The following is a 17,294-nucleotide window of genomic DNA, read 5'->3' as shown; positions in this document are numbered from 1 at the left end:
TGCAGTATGACAAAAACAATATAATATGAACCCTTGATGACTCCGCTCAATTTTGTGGAAGCCTCTGCGAACGCCACCTAGTATATCCAAAATTCAAAAGATTAATTTTTCTAATATTGTTTTTTATTTTTCCAATATCCTTTTTAATTATCTGTTTTAACTTTTGGTTTAAAATTAATTTATTAAGTAAATATTTACTTTTTGTACTAGTGTAAACACAGCCTGAAGATGGAAACCTAGTTTCTGAAAGAGCTAGTGAATAAAACAATTATTAGATATAGGCCTTGTTGAACATTTACATTTAGATAAACATTTCATCAGTGGTAGTAGTTCTTTTCTTCAGTTTGTTACCGGGACATTACGGGTCATTACAGGATATCCAGTGGATTTTGTACATATGTCCCGGGATGTCATGGGACATTCTGGGATATCCTATGGCATTCGTACATATCCCGGGACTTTACAGGATATCCTGAGGTTAACTTACAAATCCCGGGACATTACGGTATATTGTAGGATATCCTGTGGATTTCGTACCCGTCCCGGGATTTTGCGGGATATCCTGAGGCTAGCGTACATATCCCGAGACATTCTCAGGACATATGGGACTACTATGGGATGTCCCTGGGATAAAGTGTGCTGTCTGGGTTTAAATGACCGTATTAACGGGAAACAAATTGTAAACCAAACACGACCTCTACATAAACCGTACAGAACTAACAATAAACTTGTCTTCAGCTGTTCCATTAGGATGAGAAATCTACTAAGGGAGTATGTTTTATTGCTCAAAGGCTCAAAGTTTCATATTTTAGCGAATTTCCCTATAGGGAATAAGCTATTACCGTAGGTCTCATGGTAAGACTTAGTCCCGGGACCGATTTACTTTTTCATTTTGATGTCCCTAGAAGCCAAAAACACCATCCGTTCAAATTCATATATATATATATATTTATATATATATATATTTATATATATATATATATATATATATATATATGTGTCCGTCAGCACGATAACTCGAGCAAAAATTATCCGATTTCGATGAAATTTGGTACAAACGTGTAAACCTACGTTTATTCGAACGAGTTCGCGAACCAGCATGATCGGACCATGGGAACGGGGTTTTATGGGGGGATTTATGGGGTAAAAATTGGTTTTTCTCATTTTTGACCCTCAAAACATAAAATTTCCCAAATTTCCTCTAAACCATTTTGAAGAGCTTAAAAAAACAAATAATTCAGTATATTGAAGTGTTTTTGTATGGTTATTGGTTACGGAGAAAATTGTAAATTAAAAATTCCCATGTTATTCTTATGGAGAATAAGTAAACTGTTGTAGTTTGCTTGTTTATGCATATATTTGAATCAACTTGCCCAATCTATTTATTTTATACTAAGCTATTAATATTTTACTAAAAAACACACTTTATTACCCTGTAGGCAGCAAACCTAGGTGCTCGTTAAACCTAATGTTATTTGAATAGGTTTATTTGAAAATAAAATCAGGCAAACGGAAATTCGCTTAGTCTGCAGGTTTGCTGCGGCGGGGGTATTAATTTATATTGTAAGCTACATGTGAAGAGGCTTGACTATTGAAGAATTATGGTAAAACATGTAATTCATTATAAGCATCAATATGAAGCAGTTGATGCTATTACTACACTAAGGTATGTTGTCATATTATGGATCTTCTATTAACATCAAAAGTAGGGGTTTGATAGTACAGTAAGTAGCTTTACGATTTTAAATCAGTTTATATTTTCAAACTAAATCATAGAGTTGCTGTATTTTAAAACACACATCACCACCACTTTAATAGTTCTCTAGGTCACATTTTCTTCCCGTTGCAAAGCACGGGTATAGCAGCTTGTAACATTTTAAAGCGGAGTCAATATTTTCATAGTCCAGTAACCAGCTGTTGTAAATACAACATAACAGCTGTTGAGCTGTTACCACGTTTCTAGTATTCTTGGTTACAACCACAACCACGACTACAACCATACTTGCGTTGCGATGTTGCCAGTACGGTACGTATTAGAGGTGGTTGTGCTTGGAGTTAAAGGTAGCCGCGAATAAACGCGTTTCTTTGATACCGATCCGAGATCGAAGTGTAAGAAGAGATAGAGTATTCAAAACTTATATTTAATTATTGTTTTTTTTTACAAAATTGCAATGCCTATTCGTTAAGAAAATATGCGATGCAAACAACCGATGGCATATAATGCCATATTGATTATGGTAGGTGTATGGCTCTGGGGAGTGGGATTTTTTAAGCGAGATTTATCCCTATTCGGGGAAATTTTTTCAAACTTTTGATCCCTTTCAGGGATTTTCTCCAGTTTGTACCTACAGCTGTATAAACCATGTAGCCCTACTATTTTTGGGGCGAGGAATTCGATGGGACCATCGCCGTCCCCCTACGAGCCCCCCCTTTCTAATTACAAGGGGTAGATGGATATTCTTTGAATAAAATATATTTGTTTTCATGTGTATTTATTTATTATATTATCCTCCATACAAATAAACTCATTTTAACACTTATACTGCCCCCTTGTACTGTAAGGGCAAGACCCTCCCCCCCCCCTTTGACTAAATATATATAATTTTGGAGAATATGTCGGTAAATCAGTACAAAAATAATAAATATCCCCTATTTTTGGGGTGAGAAGTCCAATGGAACCATCGCCGACGACCTAACCCCCCCCCTTCCTACTTACAAGGGGGGGAATTCCCCCCCCAGCCAAAATATTTTTTCTTCCCTATTATATTGATTTGTTATGTTTTCCTAAATACAAATACACCCTTTACAACAGTTATATTGCCCTCCTTGACCTGTAAGGGGGCGACACCCCCCCCATTTGCTAAATGTATATAGCTTTCGAAATTTTGTCTATAAAGCAGTACAAAACCATGGATACCCCCTATTTTCGGGGTGAGAAGTTCAATGGCGCAAACCCCGTCCCTCCATCATCTATAGTTTTCGATTTAGGGTGGGGGTATATGGATCTGGGGAGTGGGTATAAAATACGTGTTCTGGGATGTATGAGGGGTTGTGATGTAGTTTTTTACCCTATTTTGGGGTCGAGAAATTCAATGGCGCAAACCCCGTCCCTCCATCATCTATAGTTTTCGACTTAGGGTGGGGGTATATGGATCTGGGGAGTGGGTATAAAATACGTGTTCTGGGATGTATGAGGGGTTGTGATGTAGTTTTTTACCCTATTTTGGGGTCGAGAAATTCAATGGCGCAAACCCCGTCCCTCCATCATCTATAGTTTTCGATTTAGGGTGGGGGTATATGGATCTGGGGAGTGGGTATAAAATACGTGTTCTGGGATGTATGAGGGGTTGTGATGTAGTTTTATACCCTATTTTGGGGTCGAGAAATTCAATGGCGCAAACCCCGTCCCTCCATCATCTATAGTTTTCGATTTAGGGTGGGGGTATATGGATCTGGGGAGTGGGTATAAAATACGTGTTCGGGAGGGTATGAGGGGTTGTCGGGTGATTCCCACATTAGGTCATTAAGTAAGATGTCGGTCATCTGGGACCCTGCGCAATCAATTTTATTCTGAACATCTACACAGACTTCTAGTCGGCCGTGCTTCTACTGTGATCGTGATCGTGGGAATTTTGGTTTAGATCTATGTGGGTTGGTCATGATGGAGGAATGCTTCAACTTATTAATCTTGGGAGGAATGCTTGGTTGTTATTATTAATCTCTTTCTGCTTTTCTTCTGCTAGAGCTAGAGCTAGGCTATTATTGCCATTTTTGTTTACAATACAAATGTGTTTTACAATGTTTACCGTACTGTTCAAATCCCCTGTTTATCACACAATTTTCAAACTTTAGTTAGTTGTTATTATGTCCATCGATATATAACAAACATCGTGTTTGTATATCGATGATTATGTCCAAGGAACAATTTCAAATGTTTATCCCTCAAAACTATTGCAGATGTTGTGGAATAGAGAAATCATCTGGCATAGACTTAAATGTCATAAACAATGATAGATCAGATAAATTAACAAAAGTTTTATCTTTACTCCCCAAAAAGGTGAGTGTCTAGGTTGAAATGAAATATATATATAATAAGCCTGTAACTTATATCTAAGTTATGTAACCAGTTTCAGTTTCACTATTCTTTAGGTTTAGACACCTTAATTTTATTCTTGACAACACAATAGGCCTACTGTAATAGGTTATATTATACACCAGTGAACCTGTGATAAATTATAGGCCTATTATCGGTTTAAATATTGGCTGCACTTTAGTTAACATCCTACACTCATTCGAATGAAAAATATCAATATATAGATTATTTGATATATCGATTTCATTCGGTCAGTTAGGTTAGGTTTTAACTTAACCAACCAAACTTGATATATCGAATGATATAATTTATATATCAATCGATATATTCATTCAAATGAGTGTAGGACGTAAACTAAAGTGCAGCCTAAATACCCTATCAATAACCTATTATCCTATATCGATTTTATTTTGGTCCGATAAGTTATAAGGTTTATCGTTTCTACAATGTAGGTACTTAAATTTTTTATGTAGGCCTACATCAAATCAGGTTATGATCTGTTTAGGCCCTACGTGTTATAGATGTTTAATAAATGAAACTATCAATTGGCTATTCGGCTGCACTTTACTTGACGTCCTACACTCATTCGAATGAAAATATCGATCGATATATCGATTAATCGATTGCTTCGTTCGATATATCGTTTGGTTAGTTAGGTAAGGTTAACCTAACCTAACTAACCAAACGATATATCGAATGAAACAATCGAATGAAAATATCGAATCGAAAAAAACAATCGAATGAGTGTAGGACGTCAAGTAAAGTGCAGCCGGCTATTCAACCATAAAATAAATAGCCTAGCCTATATACCTACTTAGCATTATGAAAGTTACAGTTATACAGTAGCTTAGAACCTTGATAACCAGACTCTCATGGGGATTATAAAATAAGTCTGGTTATCAAGAATGGCCTCTTATTGAGGTTTGCAATGACATGTGTTTTAAGGAAAATAAATTCAAGGGGATTATCGAGGGAATTCTTATCGAGGTTCCACTGTATTATGAAAGCATTTAATCAATAAGTCTTAAGTTAGGCCTATTTAACTAAAACTTATAAGTTTAAATATATAGCCTAATAGCTACGGCATAGCCTACAGTTCAAAAATGTATAGTTTCTTCCGTTTTTAGTTGTTCAAATTTAAAACAAAACTTACCAGTAGGTTAAAATAAAGAAACAATTTTATGAATTCTTTTGGTTTTTAATGAATTTCCCATAGGCTATAGGGAATAAGCTATTACCGTACCGTAGTAACTTACTCATGGTTAGACCTGGACGCGGGACCGTTTTTTTTTTTTTTTTTTTGAGGTCCCTAGAGGCCAAAAACACTATCCGTTCAAAATTCATATACCTCTATATATGTATGTGTCTGTTAGCACGATAACTCAAGCAAAAATGATCTGATTTTTATGAAATTTGGTATAAACGTGTAAACCTACATTTATTCGAACGATTTCGCAAAGCAGCATGATCGAACTATGGGAACGGGGTTTTATGGGGTAAATAGGGTTTTCCCATGAAAAAAAAAATATTTAGTATATTGAAGGGTTATTATGCGCCTAAAATGGTAACGGAGAAAATTCAAAAATACCCCTGCCGCAGCAAACCTGCAGACTAAGGGAATTTCCATTTTTCCATTTACCTGATTGGATTTACACTAAAATGTCATACTTAAAAATATAACATTTATTTCCTATTTAAATATAATTAGTTTAACAAGTACTTAGGTTTGCTGCATCAGGGAGGGTAATTTTTTTTATGTTAATAGTTAGTAAGAAATAAAAAACATTTTCCAAATCTGATCAAAATATGTTCATAAATAAACATGCAAACTACAATAGTTTACTTGTTCTCCATAAGAATAACATGGGAATTTTAAATTTTATTTTTTTGATTTTTTGATTTTTTTTGATTTTTTTCCGTAACCATTAGGGGCATAATAAAACGCTTCATTATACTAAATTATTTGTTTTTTTAAGCCCTACAAAATGGCGTGGAAAGAAATTGCAAAATGTTATGTTTTTGGGTCAAAAATGGGAAAAACCCATTTTTACCCCATAAAACCCCCCGTAAACCCCCGTTCCCATGGTCCGATCATGCTGGTTCGCCAACTCATTAGAATAAATGTAGGTTTACATGTTTGTACCAAATTTCATCAAAATCGGATCATTTTTGCTCGAGTTATCGTGCTGACGGACAAATATATATATGAATTTGAACGGATGGTGTTTTTGGCCTCTAGGGACCTCAAAACGAAAAAAAAAATCGGTCCCGCGTCCAGGTTTTATCATGAGTACTACGGTAATAGCTTATTCCCTCATGGGAAATTCGCTAAAATTGCAAATTTATAATTCCCATGTTATTCTTATGGAGGATAAGTAAACTGTTGTAGTTTGCTTGTTTATGAACATATTTTGATCAAATTTGGAAAATGTCTTTATTTATTACTAACTATTAACATTTCACAAAAAGAAAAACGGTTTTACCCTCCCTGATGCAGCAAACCTAAGTAGGCCTACTTGTTAAACTAATTCTATTTAAGTTATATTTAAGTAGACATTTTAGTGTAAGTCCAATCAGGCAAATGGGAATTCGCTTAGTCTGCAGGTTTGCTGTGGCGGGGATATTATAGTAAACTTATCATACAGTAAAATTAAAAGTAACTGTTATAGCGATCACTGACGTCACGTCAAAATAGTATATATTTTACTATTAACTTATGACGCTAAATAACTTCCTGAATTTGATAAAAACTTTATTTAGTTACTTCGGCTTGTATATCAAAACACATTTGAGGTAGGCTTATTTAAATTGTGCCGAATGCGATTAACTTAATTTATGTTACTAAATTTTTTTTCCATACTCTGTAATTGAAAAATTGGGTTTTAAAATGTTAACAAAACCCAGCTTTAGCCAGGACTTATAATTAAAAGCCCGGATAGACTTCCATATCTGTTGTCAAAAACAACGAAATGAAAATATCGATCAATATATAGATTATTCGATATATCGTTTGGTTAATTAGGTTAGGTTATTATAGCTGATCTCCACAACTAAAATGTAATTGTAGTCTTTTTTTATAGTAGCCAAAATGATGGGAGGGAAAATATTTGCCTCCGCCAAGTATAGATTGTACTAAGTTATGTGATTAAGTTTCTGTGGGAAAGGGTCCAACTTCAAAATTAAATCCATTGCCTGTTTACAGATGTGTATGTGCAGAAAAGTGTATGGACAAAGAAAATGTGCATGGCTTTTATGGAGTTTGCAGAAGGTCGTACACATTTATAGGCAAAGAGGCCTGCAGCGTGTTTCACCAGTTTCAGAAACCGAGATAAAGGTTGAGGATATTTTGCTTTCTGATCAGGGTGCTCAAAAATACCAAGATTTATCATAGCCACAGCCCTTGATAGACTTATAGAGACACCCTCATCAGTTTGGCAATCTTTATAAAAAGATTCATATTTGGCAAAAGTGTATATTATCCTTTGTAGTTATTATCCTTTGTGTAGTTTTTGGCTTTCATGAAAAGAGCAATTAATTGTTGCATAGGTGTAAGAAACAGCTTGAATAGTGGTGGATAAAGTCTACATTATGGCGCTAATGTCAAATTTGAACTAACTTGCTTGGCCGCAACAGGAGCTCAGTGGAGACACCCCTTGTTGAAGCTTAAGTCTTTAAATCTATCTATAAGAACAGATACGGGATTTAAAAGCAACAATATGGTATTAGTTAGGCCCTATCCATAGCCTATCTTAACTGTTGGGATCATACACACATTTTATACTGTCTGTTTTAGGTTATAAATATTACATCAAGCGACAAGCTAACAAAGTTTGTTTGTGTCGACTGTGAGATGACTCTTCATCACTTCGGTGACTTTTGTGAAATGATCAAGAAAGTTCAGAAAACACTCAAGTCTCGTCTCAAATCAGCAGAGGTTGATAAAAACAATCAGGTTAACACAATCAACTTAAATAGAACGCAGAGGATATGCGTCCGGTAACCGAACGTGGATTAGGCGACCGGCAATGATGTCACCGGGTTGTGGGGGCCCGGAGCACCATTACCACAACGATACGATGTACAGCCAACGGAGTTTGTGGTGTAGTGGATAGAGTACTCGGGTGATGAACTAGGTACTAGATCAAATCCCATCGGTTATATTAACTTTTTGTAAAAAATTTGGCTTGGAATGCCATTTATTCGTAACTGTTCATCTTTTGTTAGAATTTGAGGCATTTATAATTTTATTTTATGAACAGAATTTAACCTTCATTCGATTTTAGCGAATATCCCATGTAGGGAATAAGCTATTACCATAGTACTCATGGTAAGACCTGGACCCGGAACCGACCAATTACTTTTTTGTTTTGATGTCCTAGAGGCCATCAAAGACCATCAAATACATATATACACATATAGGCCTACAAGTCATAATGGTAGATCATGGTTTTGCAAACTCGTTCGAACAAATGTAGGTTTACACGTTTACCAAATTTAATCAAAATCGGATCATTTTTGCTCGATTTTCATGGTAACGGTTTGGTATAAACGTTTAAACCTACATTTATTCAAACGAGTTTGTGAACCAGCATGATCAGACTATGAGAACGGGGGCTTATGAGGGGTTTTACAGTAAAAATATATTTTTCCCATTTTTACCCTAAAAACAAAAAAATCACAATTTCTGTCCAAACTATTATGTAAAGCTTAAAAAACAAATAATTTAGTATGTTGAAGCGTTATTGTGCGCCTACTGGTTACAGAGACAATCCAAAAAAAATTTTAATTTAAAATTCCCATGTTATTCTTAAGAAAGATAACTGTTGTAGTTTGCTTGTTTATGAACATATTTTGATCGAATTTGTAAAATACATTAATTTCTTACTAAACTATTTACATTTTACAACAAAAAACACCTGTTTACCCTCCCTGTTGCAGCAAACCTAAGTACTCGTTAAACTACTTCTATTTAAATAGGGAATAAATGTGATATTTTTTAGGAGGCATTTTAGTGTTTCAAATCCAATCAGGCAGATGGAAATTCGCTTAGTCTGCTGGTTTTGTGGTGAAATGCAGTGGTATGAGTGTTAATAAAAACATCTGGGCCCAATATATCTTCCACTAACCACTACTAAATCACACATTTCCTGTCATAGTTCAAACTCTATTTGCAAAGAATTTAACTACCCCGTCAAAGTACACAATAATACCTTAGCTGCCTATCACAGCCAGCTTTTATGTTATTTAATACATCTAATTAATACTTATTCTAAGGCAGGCCGCACACTTAATATAGCACAGCACGGCGAAAAGGTTAGTTAGGCTAGATTATGACAGTAACTGCCTAATCAACGCCCAGTTACCGGACGCATATCATCTGCCTAAATAGAAAGTTTAAATATCAACCAATTAATTGTAAGTTTTTTAGCATTAAATTTAAATTTCCCATGCAGTAGGTAATTGAATTCAGGCTAATCTCATACAAAACCTGTTAAAAAATTGTTTGGTTGTAACACAAAACCCCTTGTGATGTTTAATAAAGTTAAAGACTACAAGCAAATTGCCGGATGCTGTAGCAGACCTTATTTATCAAGATGGACTTACCACATATTCTGACTTTTCCGATTTCCTGTATGGCTTTCAAAGGGAGAGGGAGGTCATTCAAAAGTGTTACTGCATTGAAGTGGAAGTTTTTCTGGAAGAAAGTGGTTGAGTGTCGTGGTACCGAAAGATTGAAATTGTTGCGGAGAGGATAACTATGGATACTTGGAGAGCTATATGATTATTGGTTTTTCTTAATAAATGATAATGTTTCAAAAATTTAAATGGAAGGGAAAGTTAGAACTTTGTGTGATCTGAAGACATCTTTGCAGGATTGTCGACGGGGAAGGGAAAAAATCGTCTGGAGAGCGTTTTTTTGGAGCTTGAATATCAAAACATTTTTGAACTCATCATTTACCACTAGCCGTATGTGGCAACTACTTCAACAAAACTCATTACGTTTATCGTAGAATTTCAGAATCCTAGAATTTTATTTTCATTGCAAGTAAGTTCTATCAATTAGCTAAGTTTTAACATGTCTATTTGTCATCCGCAGGAGAAGCCACAAAAGAAGACAGACTGTCATGTGACTGGTGTCTCGTCCACCACGTCTCCTGTAATCATCTCCATCAGCAAGGAAGGTCAGTTAAGATGCGAGGACTGCCACAGCTCCCTGGCCACTAGTCAACTGATCACCCTTCATATGCTGACTCATGGACTCGGGTCTGTGCTATGCTCTTGTAAACACTGCGGTCACCGCGACGAGATCGGAGCTTTCCTGCAGCACAACAATGAGGTTGGTTTACATTAAAAAACCAGTGTTTTGACTATAGCTTTTGAGAAATATTAACATGACAATCGGGTTAAGTAACTTGCTAAATTATTTTTACCGATTCCATCAACTAAGCTAATTGTAAAGTTACAGGTAAAACAGGTAACATCTATATAAGACGCCATCTATATAATGACGCCATTCGTGCGCATGTTTGCAAATTTTGAACAATGTTTATTTCATTTCATATTTATCTATATAAATAAAATCAGAGTTTTGTCTGTACATTGCTCAGAATTATACATATTTAGGTTATTTTCACGTTTTATACATTAAAGAAGCAGAAACAAGTCTTATCTCTATTTCTGTCTGTCTTTCTGTAACACTCAAGATGGCATTTTACGCAATCTTCTCCATGAAAACGAGAGTACCTATCGAGATCCAAGTCATTTTAATGTATTCACTGGATTGGCGAGAGTGTCTTTAGCCATTAAAACATGGCCTCACTACTTTGTAAATAAAATTACGGACGTTTAAAAATGCAGTTTTGTGCGATTTTTGCCAAGTTTTCGTTCAATTTTTATCACATAATCATCTATGAAATAACGAACAGCTGTTCGAATCAAGATTTTTTTTCTAGCTGTCACTGATATGTTTACAAATGTTGTTTACAAATACCGCAATCATTTCCGATCATGTTTTGAAAGCAAATCCCAATTAAAGTGAGATAAAAACGTTTTTCCTACATAACGGATTTAATTAATCGCAAGTGCAATATTATAGTGAAACCGTGAATAAAATTAAATAACTAGGCATCATCCAGGTCAGGAACCAGAGATTATTTGTGTATAAAATTGTTCTTGAGTTTTGATAACCAGAAAGAAGACCTTGAATCAGTGTTGTATAGGGCTGGGACACTTAATGATCATTGCCAATAGCTTACAAACAAGGTTTCCACTCACTGACGGCGCTTCAATGGCGATTGTGTAAAGTGTAAAGTAAAAAAATCACAACTGCAGTGGGTGATTGTAACGAACAGAGGTATATGGATGATGCTAAACTCGATTTTCCAATGTGTCACTTTCTGTTTCTACTCACCGTGTGATGCTAATCACTGCACCATACAGCCAATAGGCCCATAGCCCATCTCTTGGGTACGTACGCCTACCTATTTATTCATAACAACCTTTTCGATGACGATCCTTGATACCGGTACTTTTCCATGGAATACATGGCCTACCTACTTAAGAAATAAAGTTACAAATATCCAAAAACCCAACACATTTTGTGATTTTTGTCACATTCAACTGACTACTACAAGATCAAGATCCCCGTGCGTAGAACGGGCACACAGCTAGTTAATACTATTGACTTTTGGCTACTGAAGGTTTTCTATCAATACTCTTACTTAATTAAGCATTGATCGGTGACGAACAGAAGGGCTTTTGTCTTTATTAAACCCAGTTAGTTGTGCTTCGGATTCATCCATACTTGTATAGCAAATATATAAAATTGTCCCCTACAATAAATTTAAACTTGAGTAGCCTACCTGTAACCATTTTTTAAGTCACCTGGGCGAAACAGCTGAGGGAATAAGTAGCCTAGACGATGGTTGTAAATCTTAATGGATTTCCTTTATATTAAATACGTACATTAATTTTCTTTATGCTTTTAGGAGCTTTTAATTGAAAGAAGCAGCCTTTCATTACAGAACCAATTAATTTTAGCAGCGTAGATAACACTGCAGCAGAAGTCTGTGGCTCATGACTAGCCCAGGTTATTTTATGTTACATCTGTTAAATTCTTTTAACAACATAACCTTAACAGAAACAATATCGGGAATTAATTAGCTTTAAATTAGGGGATGATGATGGTCAATAAATGGTTGAATGATGAATCCATATTGTCTAGGCTCAACCAAAATATTGTGCATAATGACCCTGGACGAACCCGACTAATCACATCCAAAGATTAACTTTTTAAGTGAACATTTTAAACCCGTCTTGATAAAATAATGCATCATACCAAGTCACTAAAAACCATCTATAGGGATTGTGTTTTGGGTCATAAACTGATTATTAGTGTAGTAGAGTTTCAATTATCTAACCTTTGGTTATCCATTCTTCTATGTTACCTGACCCTCAAGTTTCGTCTGGTTTTGGACTGCGGCAGTATATCTGCTTTAAGTGTGAGACCATAACTACAAGTCCAGAGTCTTGTGTTCAGTGATTAGCATTTCCAGATTAATCAGTCATAACAAAATATTTTTGTACTGATCGTTTATCACTAGCCGTAGGCGTATGTGGAATTAGTGACAACAACTCCAATAAAGCTCATTATCCTGTTAATACCTGTACCTTAGAATTAAACGGTCCCCGGCTCAGGTGAGAGCTGGCTTGAAAGAATCCCAGATAAAATATGATGCTCGGTTGTGGGGAAATTACAAATAAGTTCTTCAGAAGCTTTGTGCTCATATAAAACATTATCAGTGTTCATCAACTAAACTTGCAGATAAGTAGAAAAGCACATGATCATCCGTATCAATTTTCCACAGAGGAGATAACAATTACCAGGAGATATCTTGGCCTCGTACAAGCAATGATAGGAACCGACCCAATGCAAATGCAATCGGCTGAGCATAAGGCTGCCAGGCGCAAACTGTGCAGCATTCAACTGCAACAAGGTCAGGTGCTAGAAAGAACGACAACAATGACTATGAACCCTGGGGGCAATACAATTGTAGCCTAGAAGGTGGGGGCTTTTCACATGTGTAGTCATGGAACCACAAGCCTTGTCCACTGTAGTCGGCACATTATTCCTAGACTATCTCTAGGGAATTTGAAGACATTGGTGCCTCCCTGTCGTACCAGGAAGAGGAACTTACTGTCGTTGTTCAATCATTAAAAAATATAAGGACATTGGGACCTTATTGCTGTAGGGCTACTAAATTATTTATTCCCAGTAACCTTACACATAATTTAGATTTGTATAAAGTTATTAGTAAAATATTTTTATGGAGGTTATAAGTAAAATAATATTCATGCTCTTCATGCTTTGAGATTTATCAAATAAAATAACTCTTCCTCAACATTATATCTCTTACTTGGAAAGGGGTTGTTTCCATAATTTTACTTAAAAAACAGTTAAAAATTGTCCCATACGTCAACCTTACCCAAAAGGGGATTTTAAAATTACAACAAATTTTATAATAGTCACATGCATCAAAGCAAACTACTACTTCACAAGACAGGCAGAGAGTGAGGGGTGGAACCTGGAAAAATCATGCTGACTGTGGACTGTTCTCTGATTGGTTAAAATTCACAAGTTCTGGAACATTCCAGCCAATAAGATCACATTACCTTGCTTCAACCTGTACAGTGATTTTCATAGAATATTCATGTTTTAGACTTTCAAGTTAAATTCGGTTTTTATTTGAATTTAATTTAATTTCATAGTTTTACTCAAATAAATAGTTTTCTAAAATGAATAACTTGCTTAAATAAATATTTTAATTTAAGGAAAAGTAGTAAAATTGTTTTTGAAGTTATCAAAAAATAGCTAAAATAAAATATTGAAAATAAAATGCTGCATTGCATACCCTTAGACAGCGGTTCCCAAACCTTTTTAAACGGGGACCAACCTGCAACCTGGTCCCAAACCACCTCAAATAATATGATATCAGATTATCCTGAATTCTATACTACACATTATCTGTCCATCTTCTTTTCTTCTCTTTTCTTTGGTCTTTCTGCAGGCCTTGATTTCCATCTCATTCTGTTGATAGTTATTTCTCCAGTTTATCCTTCTCAAAGCGCTCAGTTTTAGTTAGTGTTTTATTCTTCTGACCTTCAATAGTTTGTTATAACATAGGCTGCTTTGTCTAAGTAATTTTCTTCTCAGGGTCCACCCAGTTGATATTTCTTGTGATGAAGCCTCTACGATATTAGACCCCTATGCTGCCATGAAAATCCTTGTTAACCTATGTATAATGACGTGGTTGCTTTAACTGTAGCAAGGAATGTAGAGTAAACAAAATTCATGCTTGGTCTAATAATGGTGAAAACGAGTAAAAATATTTACCTGTTTTGGTGCTCAATTCCTAATGAATTAATTTATCTTGTGAAGACCCATTTCAGCCGTTCAACGTTTTAAAAATTAGCCCATCCCAACCAAGCTCTAGGCCTACTACAGACAGGTTAACTTCTCATGAAAAGCGCACTAAACCTGACCAAGACGGATTCGAACCCCTAATCTACTGTGCTTTCCCCTGACCAACACCCGAACTGCTCGGTCATTGCATTTGATATCGGCTGCTTGAGCTCTAAGAGTTTATGTCAACATGCTTATCCGCGACATATAAAACTAATGAATTAGTTTAATTGTTTACTAGGGACACAATTATAACAAAATATGTGGATGCTTTTTACTTTCTCCCCCTATATATAATTATAGACAAAATAGTGCTCCCCAATGCTGTAAAAAATAGGGTTCAAACAAAAGTCATTGTATCACATATTATTTTCTTATAAAAATCCCAAAAATAAGAGAAAATCGGATTTAAATAAAAATGCTAGTTTTGATTACTCCATTGCTGTTTATAAAAGGGTCGGTTCAAAATTTATTTATTGTAACTTGTGCTACTTCCCCATAAAACCCCATAAAATAAACAACTCCTTGATCAGCATCGTACGTGTTATTAAATTAGTTGAAAAATATGTCAAATAACACTTATTATAAGTGTTATTTGACATATTTTTTGTGTTTTCAGATAAAATAAACAACTTATATGAAAGTTTTGTTTAAAAAGCCATTGCAGCTTTTGTGATTTTTCCTATAAAATATCATAGTTACTCCCACCGCTTACCCATGATAAAATTTGTTGACAAGCTAATGGGAGAAAGAGAAAGTATGTGTGAGATTGCCGTTTATTTCTGTTCTAACTGTAAAACAGGTGTAATATTATAGATTGAATAAGAATATTTAATTTGTGGTTTTTGACATCTGATATTTTTCAGGTCAAATGCCCTCGGTGTCCATTTGCCACCTTTCAAGAAGACAACGTCGTAGCTGACTCGGATAAATCTTCGAATGGGAGTCTCGTGTGTGAAGTGTGCAGTGCGAGGTTCCGTACCAAATATCGTCTTAACCGACACAAACTCATTCATGTGGGAGTGAAGCCTTTCTTGTGTGAGACTTGTGGTATGAAGTTCAACCAGAAGATAAGTTTGAAACTTCACATAATGAAGCACTCCAAAACGGCCCCTCATACTTGTCAGTGGTGTGGTCAATCTTTCCGGTTTAAAGTGTCGCTGCAATCACATTTTATAAATATACACGGAAACACGTCGCAGTCGGGGACTAAGATTGAATGTGACCAATGCCAGAAACAGTTTGCCACCTCATACAAGCTGAGGAGACATTACCGTCTACACACCGGGGAGAGACCTTATTCCTGTCCGGTCTGCAACAAAGGTTTTTCACAAACCGGGAACTTGAAAATCCATTTGAAAAAACATAAAGAGAACTCCGATTCTTTCCCGGGGACTTTCAATGCGGAGTTGTTGGAAAGTGATCAGATATTAGACACTATTTTGGATTCTTGCCCACAAGGAAAACAGTTTTTGGATTTGCCCTCTGAGGGGCAGCCTGGCTACAACTTGGTTGGAGGTGGGAATGTGGACAAACATAGTACAGCAGATCTCTTTTCGGACTTTAACCCTCAAGATGTCCTTTTCGATAACACTCCTATTCTCCCCCCACCCACCTCTAACACACCTATAATTCTACCAAATTTCTCAAGCATACAAGGTGGTACTTCGGACATAAATTTATAATATATCCATTTTGTTTACTTTGAAAATGGCCTTAGTATCGAAACCTGGCTGATATAATTTTACATGATTTTATGCCAAAAAGGGTATTCAGTTTATTAATGTTCAATCTTTTAGTAGCAGTAGCCCTATTACTCTATTTTTCAAATTTATTATCTAGGTTGGTTATTTAACTTAATAATAGTTCTCAACCGAATTTAGTATTTTAAGATTTAAAATATGTTCTACACTTAGGCCAATTCCTTATATATATATAATATATACCTATATATACAAAAATGAATGTGGAATAAGTCTAGCCACAGAAAGTATTTAGTGGTCTAAAATTTGGAGTAGAGTTTCTGACAAGTAAATATCAGTCATTGAGATCTGTTGACATGTTTGTATCAATAATGTATGAATTTAGTCTTAATGTTTTCCTAAAGGGTATGATTATTTTACCCATCCCGCTTTGTACCTTTGTAGCTTTGTGTTATTTAGTGTATATTTGTATTACAGTAAAAATCATAGGTACCGTAACTTATTTCTAGTTTTTATCACAAGAAACCCTACATTCTTATTGTTAAGTTCTTATAAATAGCTTCACTGTCCATTCACCACACCTCTTTTAAGAACATAAAAGTAAATAATAAAATAAGTAAACAAAAATGTAAACAAACAAACTATATTGTCAATTGCATTGGCCAGCTGTTGTTCACTAAATTAATCAAATAATAACTTCCAAAACATGCAAGGCGTAGCCTTTTGGAAATCAGCCTGTGGGGCAGAGCCCTTAGGAAGTTCGTCCATATCAATACTTTTCGGCAAATCTACACACTCTAAGCTTCATTTTGATATGCCATATGCCTATATTTTTATTTGGTAAATGGCCTTAACCGTTTACATAAAATTTGATTGTATCATTTTAATAATATAATAGATTCTATCCTAAATAACTTCTTGATCAGCAGCATCGTACGTGTTATTAAATTACCTGAAAAAACAAACAAATTGTAGGTCTAACAACACTAGTAATAATATATTTACACTTATACTGTTGAATCACAAGATGGTAAAT

The 17,294-nt window shown here is 35.3% G+C and overlaps 1 protein-coding gene across 1 annotated transcript; it reads left to right on the top strand.

The window, feature by feature from the left end:
- Positions 1-3,838: 3,838 nt before the first annotated feature.
- Positions 3,839-16,779, top strand: LOC129000149 (zinc finger protein 675-like). Its single transcript, XM_054427081.1, has 4 exons — positions 3,839-4,057; positions 7,887-8,045; positions 10,191-10,430; positions 15,422-16,779. Exons 1-4 carry the CDS (start codon positions 3,905-3,907, stop codon positions 16,238-16,240), a joined length of 1,371 nt encoding a protein of 456 aa, XP_054283056.1. The 5' UTR covers positions 3,839-3,904; the 3' UTR covers positions 16,241-16,779.
- The last annotated feature ends 515 nt before the right edge of the window (positions 16,780-17,294 follow it).

Source organism: Macrosteles quadrilineatus, unplaced genomic scaffold (genome assembly GCF_028750875.1).
Source record: "Macrosteles quadrilineatus isolate MER2022 unplaced genomic scaffold, UCM_ALF_1.0 Scaffold_8__2_contigs__length_117827958, whole genome shotgun sequence".
NCBI classification, from domain to species: Eukaryota; Metazoa; Arthropoda; class Insecta; order Hemiptera; family Cicadellidae; genus Macrosteles; species Macrosteles quadrilineatus.
The sequence above is the reverse complement of the archived record's forward strand: the minus strand, read 5'-3'. Positions and strand labels throughout refer to the sequence as shown.